Below are 13,120 nucleotides of genomic sequence, written 5' to 3' on the forward strand. Positions count from 1 at the left end.
TTCAACTGGTCTTATACCAAGTTTATTTTCTTATATTTGTTTTATTGGATTGTCTTTGATAATTTGTTGGGATTTTAAAAGATTGAATTTTTATCCAGATAAAAAAGTACAATACTTTTACATAATATTAAACTGAAGCACTATGATAATTGTAGCTGAAATTTTGTGATTATTTTTCAAAAAATTAAATCTGTGTCAAATAAATAATATGAATGGATTATTTTTCAAAAGTCTATAACTTTATTTTATTAAATTCTAAATTTCTTTTAATTCTAAAAACCACTAAATATTTTATAAATTTGAATATGAACTTAATGTAAAAAAAAATTAATTTTTATTAACTTAACACTTTTTTTATGGCTAATCATACCTACTCATTCATTTATCACATTTTCCTTTGAATAATTAAATCAATTATAATATTAAATATATATAATTTAAACATTATCAATCACTTCATTTTTCCAATTAATTTGACAGACCATGACATATACTCATCATCACTGTTAATATTATTTAAGCACATCATTTAAATTCCACTTTGCTGTTACCCATTTCTTTTATTCACCTACTTTGGCATGGTCTATTTTGTACAGATGTGATTTTGTTTATTTATTGTTTCCAGTAAGATATGAATATGGTGCATGGATTTATCAATTTTGATTTAAATTTGCTTTATTTTAATTTTAGGAATTTTTTTTACAATTATTTGTATGTTTTTTATATGTTTTATATTAAAATATTCAGGAATATTATTATGACTGAATGTCAAAAAAATAACTGAGGTGTTATCAAGAAATTATGTTTCATGAAACCAGCAATAAATTTTGAGATCTAGACATTTAATGTTATTTATACTGTATAATGCTATACCGTACTGCTGTTGTATTATATTTAAATTGATCTTTGTTAAACACTTATTTAGAGCATCCAGCTGGTAAAAAGTATATTCATGTATAATTTTCTTTTTTCATATAAACATTTTCAAAATAAAATACTATCACTTTGTTGTTCAATTCATGTTATGTTTAAACCTTGTTTCTTTTCAATTTTATTTTTCATTAGACAATAAATAAAAAGGGAAGATAATGAATGTAGTTCTTCAAAATGTTCATTGATTATTGATGTTTTGATGGTTCCTGAGTCCAAAACATCTAAAAATGTTGATCTTAAAAATACATAAATCTATGCTCGAAGTCCATTAAACCAGTACACTGATATCATTTATCTTTTGTGCCTGTTTCCAAGGGAATATAATCCCTTGGTGTGTAAATTTTACTTTCTTGAACAAAAATTTCTAGTAACCATCAAAAGTAAACATTTTTTCAAAAAATTATTAATTTGTAACAGTTTTCTTAATTTTTTTCAATTTGAAAAAATATGGTAATTGTTCCTTGTAATATCGCAGGTGATGGTACATCTAGGAAAATTCACAGGAATCTCTCACCTACACATCTCTCTTTGTAAATAGGGTTTTTATTTTACTTTTAATATTATATGCTGTAAGGCTTATTACAGTTTGGATTAACTCATCTCAGGTAAACTATTTTTAAGATATGCCATTAATTAAACCCAAAGAATGTTCTCAAGGTCATTTGAATCAGGATGTTAATAAAACTGTATTTTTTTACGTTAATTTGAATATCTGTCTGTGTTACTGGTTTTTTTTCAGTTACTGGAGTTCATTTGTGACCTAATTAGGACTGTAACAACAAACTTCACATTACATATATTAAAAATGAAAATAAAATTGAAGTTTTTTACAAGTGTTAGTAATTTTGTTTTTACACATTATTGCTCAGATTTTGTATTAGGATTTTTTTAAATTTCTGTATATTGTTTTCAAGCACCTTATGGCATTGAAAGTTTGATTTGTAGTGTGATTTCTATTCATACATATGTTTATGTGATTATTATGTTTGTTTGTGAGATTTATTACCTCTTTATTTTAATGTATGTGCACTGTTTTAAATCTGAATATTAAATTTGAAGTTCATAAATCATTTAAAGGTTTTATTTTAGCTTGATTTATATCTCATTTCTTTATTTATGCATTATTTTTTGAAGTATGTTTTATAAATAGTATAAAGAAGTGTGATAATTTATTTTTGCGTTTAATTATTTTCAGAAAAGAGATAGAATTATTTTGATTTTGCTTAAATTTTAATGGATCATCATTGACAATATTTTATTGATAAAAAATTTAAAAAAATGTTAAACAGTTTTTATATAACTGTCGCTTTTAACTGTTTCACAAAATTGTTGTGTGTCAAGAATGCATAAAATTTTGTCAGCAGATTTGTACCCAAGATTCTCAAGAAATAATTGATTTGAATGAAAGTTACAAAATACCTTCTTATACCAAATATAAAGTCTAATTACATTTTGAGAATAATACAGCAAGTAATGTTTCTAATCCAAGAAAAAATCAACTTTATACAAAATGCATAAATATTTCTTTTATTAAAAATAGTATTACAAAAATTTTTTAAATCTTTCTTTATACGTTTTAGTCATACTTTAATCAAATTATTATCAAATATTTCATGAATTTAATTTGTAGGTTAATTTGGATTTCATAAGATAACATGATATATTAAAATTTGTAATATATTTATAAAATATCAAACAAATTTCAATCAAGCATTTACTATACAAAGTAATGAAATAGTGAAGTTTTTTATTGAAGTTTTTACTTTATTTACTTAATTAATTATCACAATTTTCGACAAATGTTTTTATGAGTTTTTATAAAAGATTTCTCATTCGATCCATCTCTAATAACACATCATTATTGCAAGGTTTTCTTCCTGTTAATTTGGAGTTGCAATTCTTCAATCCTAAGTCCATTGAGAGATTTAACTCGGATAAGGCTGACATACGCTTGACCTTTGAATCAAGTTTTTGTGATTTTGCAGATTTGTCTTTTTTTTTCTCCGTTCCAAGTTTTTCTCATTTTTTTATGTCAAACAGCTATCAGATTTGTTTGCCACATTCCAAGTTTGTCACTTTTCTCAAGTTTAGCAGATTTTGAAATTTTTCTACTTGTAAATAAATATTGAATTGTCACCCAACCTTAGTAACTGTGCAAAATTTCATCACTAGGCAATATCAGGAAGTTTGTTAAATTAAGGATGCAAGATTTGAGGACTAGCATAAAAAAACATTGTGTGTTAAAGAAAAGTAAGTAGTTACATTTTCTACATGATTAATTTTTTTTATTGACCCAAATATATTTCATTTTTAATGTATGTAAAAAGATCAAGCCTAACCTTAATATTTTGTTAAATTTCAATCGATTTCTTACTATTGTCTCATGCCACCATTTGTTGTCATATCCTTATTAAAAGAAAAAAGCATATTAATATGGTTAGGCAACCATAGGAGGATTTGATACTTTATGCTGTTCTTGAATGAATAATATGAAAACAGACACAAGTTCCTATATATTCCAATTCAGTAAATCTGCATTTACAGATTTTCACCATTATTTTATTTAATATTTTTACATTACATATACCATTCATTAAAAGTGGTAAAGAAATTCAATCTGTCATAAAATATATTTAAAGGGAGAAAATTTTACCACTTTTTTAATTTTTTAGACTACAGCTAACCTTATTGTATTGCTATATTTTCTTCATTTTTCACCCACTATAACTCAAGACGTATTGCATCTTTAAAGCTGGAATCTAACAAAATTATCTAAAATTACATATAGATGTGTAGAAACACAGTTAAAAAAAAATAAAATTACTAAAAAATTTATTCTCTGTCTCTAAAAAGAAAACAGTGAGGTCTAAATTACACTTTTAGATATTCAAAAGTCAGAGCAGATGTTTAAACTCCACTAATAATCTAATGTCCATGTTATACTGAATAGTGAATAATTTTAATTAGAATTCTTTTTTTGAACAAATGGACATTTTCTATTTTCTTTTTGTATGATTCTAGCTTTATTATTTTCTGTTGACAAAAAAATGTACACATTTTATTAATGAATATAAATGGTAATTTTCATTACTGTCATGAAAGGCAAATGAAATTATGGGTTTTAATATATTTACATTTTTTAACTCTTTATTAGAATCAAAATGTAAAAAGTGTGATTATGATAATTAATCTTTTGTAGATTATAATATTTTACTGTATAGAAACTACTACTATTTTCTGAAAATTCCTGAACATAAATTAACAGAAAGAATTGAATTTATATAAAAATCTAACCTAATTGTACAGTAGTTGCTTATTTATTTCTTGAAGAATTCTGGTTGCCATGAAGAAATAAAAAAAATTATCTTATGATAGTACATTACAAAGAATTATAAAATAACTTGTTTCTTTTTTTCATTTGTAAGACTACAAACTGAAAAGTTTTTTAATACTATTTATTACAAATTAATTCACATATTTTTTATTAAGTTGATTTTATTAGCTGTTGTTACATAATTTAATAAGTGTTTCAAAGCTCCAGCTGTTTGCTAATACGTTATTTTATCTATTTATTTATGTAATTTTAAAAAGAAAAGTCAGTAACCTCCAGGGCACCTCAGATTTTGTTTTTCTTGTAATTCTTACTTTTCCAAACACTGTGTTTTAAAACAATTTATCTAATTAATGTGTTTATTTTTTAATTGGATTTCATATTATTTTTATTCACAATTGAATTTGTATAAATATGTACATTAATTGTACAATAAATAAATTATTTTATTAATTTGATATTTATTTTCAAAGCATGAAGATACTATTGAATGTTTTGTTGTTTTTATGTCTTTTGTTTTGTTTTGTTATTTGTGCATGTTTGTGTTACAGATATTTTAATAATGATTTATATTATTTTCATGTACATTGCTATTTATTTTGTTTATTATTTCTTGTTATTTTATTTTTATTTTTCAACTTTTTTTATGATATTCTTGTTTCTTGTTCATTGTACATAATTATCATATATTAATTAATATTAAATAATTAATTACGCTTTAATTATTATGATATAATCATGTTTGAAATTGCACGATTATAGTCAAATACCTTAATATGGATTATAAAATATATTATTCATAATACCTAAGGATGGGGATTAGTAGATCCTAAGAATTGTAGGTCCTGTCAAAATTAGTCGGTCTCATCATCCCAGAAAATATAATTTTAAAGTATATTTTTTCTATACTTATAAATTTTCTATACTTTAGTATATTTATAGGTATATTTAGTAAATTTATATTAGTATAAATTTTCTATACTTATAAATAACTTAATAATTAGGTTTCACGGTTGGTATCCTTTTCAATATTGTAAAAACATTTTTTTTAAATTTTTTCCTTCATTCCAGATTCGATATTGATTCACACTATGGCTATGGTTCTAAGTTTGTCAAAACTATTATTAACTGCCTTCTGGAACCAAAAATTGTTTTTTTAATTGTATTTTATTTAAAAATAATTTTATGATAAAAGTATAATATTTATTAAAATAAAAATTGCCACTAGAGAGATAATTTTTCATTCTTATCATCTAGTTTCATTTGGTTTTTGTGTCTTTTGACACATATCAGCCATAGTCATGATGGATTGATTTTGGTAAATTTCATTTACTTACAACGCATAATGAAAGATGTCTCTGTATGGTTTTTTTCCTTAAATTTGAAGTAGCAATTAATTAATGTTCGAATAACTTTTATATTTTTTATCAGTTTATCAAGAAGAAAAAGAAATTAGTTTTTATTCTAGTAAATAATTAAGTATCTCTGAAATACTGCCAAAATAATACCATGTCAAAGGCATTTTGTACAACTGAAAAATAATTTTATTTTGAAATATGATTTATTTGAAAGATTATGTCAATCATAACAAACTTTCTGTGTACTTATTTTTAATTTTATGTTTTTTTTTTTTTAATCTTATAGAACCAACTTAAATATCTTATTTAAATGTCACTCTTGATCAGAGAGTTTTTTTTGTTTTTAATGTGGGTTTTCTTAACTCAACATATACATCATAAAAAGTAAAATCAATTAATAGTAAGATTCTAATCTATTTAGTTCTAAGTTATGTAGTTAAATTATTGTTAAAATTTAATTCATAGCATTTTTAAATTATATCTTAACTCTCATTTCTTTTTAGATTAAGATTGTAACATAAACTAAAATGTCATATAATGCATGATTTTTTTTTTAAAATTATCATTGGTGTAACTTTGCTGACTAGTTTATCACTTTGTAGAATTTAATTATACATATTATAAATATTACATTTTTTATCTTATCATAATTATGTTATACAAAATGCCTTTAGCTAAATTATTAAATTTTAGTTTGTTTAATATTTTTTTAATGTATTTAATTGGATTTTTTTAATAAAAGTAAGAATGTGATGATCATCTTTTTGTATGTTTTGTGTACAGACTTGGACAAGGCCGAGTATCAAGTGTGAATCATAGACTGAATGTGCTGTTGCGAGCTGTGGTGAAATGGTTTACACACCCTTTACATGCATCTCATCGCAGTGGCTCCTGGGAAATGGACAGCTGGGGAGTTAACAAACAACTTGGGCATATCTCAAGAGCACCTGATGGACGTTTTGTGGTTGTGGACTCTACTACAAACAGTATCAGCAGTAGTAGTGATGATGGAGGGTTTTTATCCAGGCCAGGATTTCAGAATAGAGCATCCTGGAGGCGACCTCTTGTGGGATACCCTAGTGAGCTTAGTTTAAAATCAAGTATAATGTCTAGAGACAGTCTGCCTAGGAGAACACCACCAATTATTCCTACAATTTACACCCCTAAAGTTACTCCTTTTCATGCTAGTTCGCCTGCATCACCCTTCTGGACACCCTACTCAAATATGTGGTCTCCAGCATATTTTTCTGATCTCAGTTCTGTTCCACAGATTAGCTCAGCTGAACGTACACTTCGCAGTGTACATGAACAGTATAGCCAGGAGCTACCGTCACTCCGTGCTATCCATGAAGAAAATGAACGAACATTAGGTGGCTCACCCCGACAAACTATTGGGCGCAGAGCCAGGTTACCTCCTCGACATGCCAGACACGCACGTTCTGCTCCTGAGCTAGCAGACCTCATGCAAGAAACATCACCTGAGAGTCGCTCAAGCAGTAGTGGATTCGGTTCCAAAAATACATCATCCCAACGAACCGGTTCAAGTGGTGAATGGCGGTTGTTACCACCTTACAGACCACCCCCACCACCTCCTCCCCCTATAATTGGACCTTGGCTAGAATATACATCTGCATTCCCATCACCCACTCATTCTGAAATAAGTCATAAACCATTAAGTGTTGATGATCATTATGAATTCGATCCAGTATTCCCCATGTCACCGACTCCCACTGAAATGATGCGTAATCCAACCACTACAACACCACAGCATCGGCATAGCTCCAAGTACGATAACATTGAAGCACGTGTTCAAGCTATGAAAGAAGAGTTTTATGCATTCCGTCAGCGCCAAGCACGCCGAAGACGCAGCGAAGAGTTAGAAAGTGCTTGCTGACATAAATATTCACATGGCAAACCCAATAACAGCAAAATTAAAGTAGATTGTATTATTTAAATGACGGTAATAATTATCTTAAAGTACAATTTGTAATTTTAATTATATATTATAATGGATATGAAGATGTATTTTTATATATTTAGTTTTTTCTTTTTATGAAGATGAATAGCACAAATTTACGTAAAGCACAAAACATTTTTACTACCATAATGTTGAGCAATTATAATTATACTTTCTAGTTACACTCAGGGTGTGTTTCATAATCAGTTAATGCTCAGGTATGATATGAGAAATTATTTATTTATTTTACTGCTGTATAATCAAAATTATTAGCTTAAAATAATTTTAGCTAACTCTTATATTTCATTATTTTACGGTAATAATGAATAAAAAATTATGTACAAAATAAAATACTTTTTTCTGTATTTTGTGTATAAAATATATCATAGTACTAAGATTATTTTTGTGATTTACAGTGTATCCTTTTCACGTTACAGTTTTATCTGAACAGGAAATATTAGTTTTGCTGTCATTGGTTAAGCTATTGTATTAATGAGTTTAAAAGTCTGATTTTTATTTTTAATTATTTATTTATTATTATTAATTAGTATGATATTATAACTGATAATTACAAGTTCCTCTTTGTGCATTAAGCACATTATTGTAAATATTGTATTATTAAAATTATTATAGTAATGTAGTCATTATTGTAGAGAAAAAAATAATATAATTATAATATTTGTTGTATTTATATGTGCAAATAAAAATTATGTATCTCATTTAATTTTAATGAATAGAAAAATAATATATTGTTCTAAACAAAAATTTTATCTCAAGATTTTAAATTATTTATTTTAATACATTGAACATTTTATAAAATATATTTATAAATAAAACTTTTACAATTTTATTAGATTTTAATATAATTTTAACATTTCATAAATTATTCAAAAAGATAATAATAAATAAATAAAAAAGGAAGAAATATAAAGTTGTTATTGTTTTATATTTATATAATTTCTTTTTACTGATAAATTCTAATTTTACAAATAAACAAAAAATTATAATTATATGCATTGTATTATATGTAATATTTTATCATACACATTGACATTAACAGTAACTGCTATACATCTGTTTTGCAGTGCAATTAATTATGAATATACTAAAACAAAATAATAATAAATATTACTTTTTATTTATAAAAAAAACCTATTGAATTTATATTTTATTTTTTTAAAAAAATTTATATATTTTTATTTATTGTACAATATGTTGCATCTCAATTTTACAATAAGTTCTAATACATTTAATTAAAATATTATTTATTTAACTCACTGTCATCAGTCAATAATGATTATTTTATATTATTAGCCAGAAGAATAATAGTAATAAAAGTAGCATTATGCTGTAAATACGGGAAGTAAATTAAAAAAAAAGAAAAACTTTCTTAATAAAGTACATGAAATCTGTTAATTGATATTGTTAAATATGGAATTAGGTTGAAGTTCAAACTTCTTGTTATCAGATTGTTAGTAATTCTAGTTTCATTATATAGAGCATTTTGCATAAGAATTTATTTTATTTAAGAGACTTCATATGCTCACATCTTGCATTAAAAGAAAATTAGTTCTGATTCTCACAATGTCATAGGCAAATCTTAAGAAAGTAACAGTTAAATTCATAAATCTTTTGCTTATAAGATTAATAATACTGATTTATATCTTATGATTAAACAGTGACCAATATTTGACTGTAAATTTGACATTATATAACATAGTAGATAGTTCAGTTTTGTTGATATAGAGAAAATTAGTTGAGAAATATCTTCAATGAACAGAATGCTCATTTTAAAATATTTTTGAATTAAAAATTAATATCAGTAATGTGTGAAAGTTATCTTAAAGAATTATAAATATTTTTTTAAAATGAAAACATTGAACTTAAATTTTTTTTTTTTACTGTAACTGTGTAGCTCTAAATAATCACATTGTACTCTAAATAATGTTCTAAATAATCTAACTGTGTACTCTAAATAATCACATTGAGGAATCTGTTTACCGATAAGAATTTCAGATACCCTTATCATACTTATCTGCTATCAGTCCACTACATGACAGATACTATTAATCATCATTACTTTTAAATAGTAGCAGGTGTCAAAAGAATCTATTTGAATTTTCCTGGCAAACTAATTTTTTACCATTAAAAATAGTGTGAACATTATCTTACAATGTAATGCTCTTTGTCAGCTAATCCCTATCACCAGTTACACTACACACAGAATTTACTCTGATTACAGTTATCTGTGAACTTAATTCCACATCTTAAATTTAGTAGTCTAAGGCAGTGTAGATTATCTGTTAATTTTAATGTACAATAAGGTGGCACTGTAATATTAAATAACTTACAACTAATACTATATTAATATTTTAATAACTAAGTGATAATAAGGTGGCACAATCAGTGATAGATTAAAGAAAACAATCTCAATAAACTAGTTACCTCGAGTCTTGCAAGTTTTTAAGAGAACTGCAGAAATGTACTGGAGTGCTCTGTGCAAGAAAAATTACTTAATGGTCATTATTTTCAAGATAGCCATTGTAAATATTAGAAAATAATTTCAAAGCATAATCTATTCTAAAATATATTAATATATTTAGAAATATAATAATTGCAGTTGAAATGTGATATATTTTTACTTAAATGTGAAATAAACATAATATTCTGAATATTTATAATTATTTTATATCCTAAATTAATTTATTAATTTTACGTGATTTTTCTTTATCTTCACTTCTTTGCCTAGTTTCGTCTAGTTATGCATTACTAATACTGCAAATCCCTTAATATTTAACCCATTTATTCTTTGTTGTAACATTTTAGTTCTTTTGTTTAATTATTCTTTTTTTAAAGCTGGATTTTTCTTCCAGGAGTCAGTCCATGCCATTCTGTAAAAACAAACAATGTCATCAACTCTTAAACAAATCTTTTATAGAAATTTTTCATTCATATTTTTCTACCTGGTTTTATAATACAATTTTAAAATAAACACATAGACTGAGATAAGTATTGACTACAGATATCTGCATTATTGTTAAAAGTTTCTATCCGCATTGGAGCTTACATTTCATTGTTTTATGTGCTTGTCGTATCCATTTGTTTCTTATGCAACTTAAATGATAATATAAACTCATATCTTTCTATATGTGATTTTACTTAAAGTTTTAAATATTTCATTCCAGTATAAATAATTAGATGTCATGAATGCTTTGTAAATTAATTCAATAATTCAAAACCAAATTTCTTTATATTTTCCAATAAATGAAACTTTGTAATAATATCTTTCAATAGTTTCTATTATTATATAATATAAAGTACGTCTTACATTGTAAAATTGTGAATAATGTTTTTATAAATTTCTTTTAGTATAATTTATAACATATTACATTTATTTAAGTATTTGTATTAATCATTATAAATCCGATCTCAGTGAGTTATAACAAAAAAGAAAGATTGTTAGCTTATTTATTTATTTTTTTTTTGTTATGTCAGCAAGCATTTTCTTGAATGTTTAAATGATGATGTAATCTCAAAAATACAGACAAGCAATCGACCATTATTTGTATACGTGAGAGCTTGCGTGCGTGCGTGTAATTTTATTAATGTGTGAGTGGAAAAAATTAAAAGGTTATAACATGAAAGGTAATTACAAACAAAACAAAAAAAAACTGTTGTCAGTGACTTATAATGGTAATTAATTATTACGATCTATGTGAAATCTATTGTATTAAGATACAACATAAGGACTTAAATATATATAATATATATATTTATAAATAATTTTAGAAACGGTGACCATAATAAACAATAATATATTATATTTATATAATATATATAATTATAATATACATTATTATGTATTACTATGCTGCATTGCATATAATAATAATAATAATACTTACTACTTATCAGTAGAAATGTATTATTATTGTTGAAATATTGTTTATAATATGAACATACATATAAAGTAATCATTCAAAACAAAACACATAAATAACCATTTATACAAGATACAAATTAAAATTCTAAATTTCCTCTGGTGGTATCATGCAATTCAATGATAGATTTAAATATTTAGTAATAATAAAAAAATAGAACATATTAAATTTTTAAATTAAAATATGAGAACTGATGAAATTTTTTTAATAAAAACTACGTAGTAATAACAATAAGTAATATAAATTTATATACACTGCATTCTTCCAACTACAAGCTATAATCCAAACTATAACTCTAAAAAGTATATTCAGCAAACTATATTTTATTTATATTTTTTCCAATAAAATAGATCAGAGTAATGCTAAAATATTGTTAAGTTTTAATTCTGTAGTTGTGCAATTAGATTCATATTTTTCTCTTAGAACATTGAATTTTCAATCCTACATGTTTTGAGCTTCAAAAATGCATATTATTTTTATACATTTTAATGTATTTAATTTTACTGAAATAATAGGTCATAAACTGGATTTTTTAATATCAGATATGGAAAAGCACTGGTTTAGCTTTACTTTAAACATTTTTTGTTTTACTTTCTTTTATGAAAAAAAGTTATAATTTACATCTTGTTCCCCAGCCCCCTGGGCCGGATTCACTGTGAAGCATAAGCACAGTCCAGGGGATTGTCCACTTTAACAGATCGTTTTTAGTGTCTGCTTCTAACCCCTAGGACAAGGTATCCAAGCTCGACTATGTCGTTTCTGAATCCCACTCTAGGAACTGGAACTTGGTCTTGATGTCTTGCCTCCAATGTGAGTATCCCGCACTGGGTCTTTTAACACCTGCCTGCCTCTAACCAGGTCCCCTGAGGGGCCCCAGCTGGGTCTCGATCTTAACAGCTCAAGGGGGATGGAGTCCTTGTGTCTCATCGTCACCGCCCATTCCGGCAAGCCCGGACAAACAATGACTCCATAGGAGACTTTCCATCACCCCTTGCTACTTTGTCATCCCTGTCTTTTTGCTGTAGTATCGTCTTATATATTCTTACACAGATCTGAATTGTAGGATTGATCCTCTAGCCATATCTTACTGGATATGACCGATGTAGGAGGCTCCAACAGAATGATGACGTCCATGGATTGACGCAATGCCACATCCCAGATTATGTCCAGAAACCAGAAACTCCTGCCTGTACTAATTTGGAGATACTTCATCGAAGGGTTGGACTCCTCTTATGACCCTCCTTATCACAAATCATGCATTTTGTCTTGTTCTGACATCGGGCTGTGGACTGACTGCCTGCAGTTGATATAAAATCCAGATTGGTCGGGTCCTGTACAGGCGGCTGACATGTGCCCCAGGGCCCAAAACCTAAGCAGCAATCCTCAGGGTCCCTGACTCAAGCCTTACAGTTGACCCAACCAATCTTAATCCTCTGGTCTGTGAGTTTCCTCGCTGTGCCAACGAAATGATAATGGTGGCATTTTGCGTATCACCATACGCTGAACGGAGTGAGGTCACTAAACTTTCCACCTTACCCCACCACCAGTCACCGCCTCTAAACTTCCTTCTTGTTGGTATCACAATCTAAGTCCTGGAAGT

General features: G+C 26.3%; 1 protein-coding gene across 1 annotated transcript in view; it reads left to right on the forward strand.

Moving 5' to 3' along the window:
• tutl (immunoglobulin superfamily member turtle) overlaps window positions 1-7,670 on the forward strand; it is a 569,464-nt gene extending 561,794 nt beyond the window's left edge. The window contains 1 exon segment of the mRNA XM_075368048.1: window positions 6,508-7,670. Coding sequence (XP_075224163.1) covers window positions 6,508-7,516 — 1,009 coding nt within the window. The 3' untranslated portion in view covers window positions 7,517-7,670.
• Window positions 7,671-13,120: the final 5,450 nt, after the last annotated feature.

The sequence above is a fragment of the Lycorma delicatula genome, chromosome 6 (assembly GCF_047948215.1).
Source record: "Lycorma delicatula isolate Av1 chromosome 6, ASM4794821v1, whole genome shotgun sequence".
Classification (NCBI taxonomy): Eukaryota; Metazoa; Arthropoda; class Insecta; order Hemiptera; family Fulgoridae; genus Lycorma; species Lycorma delicatula.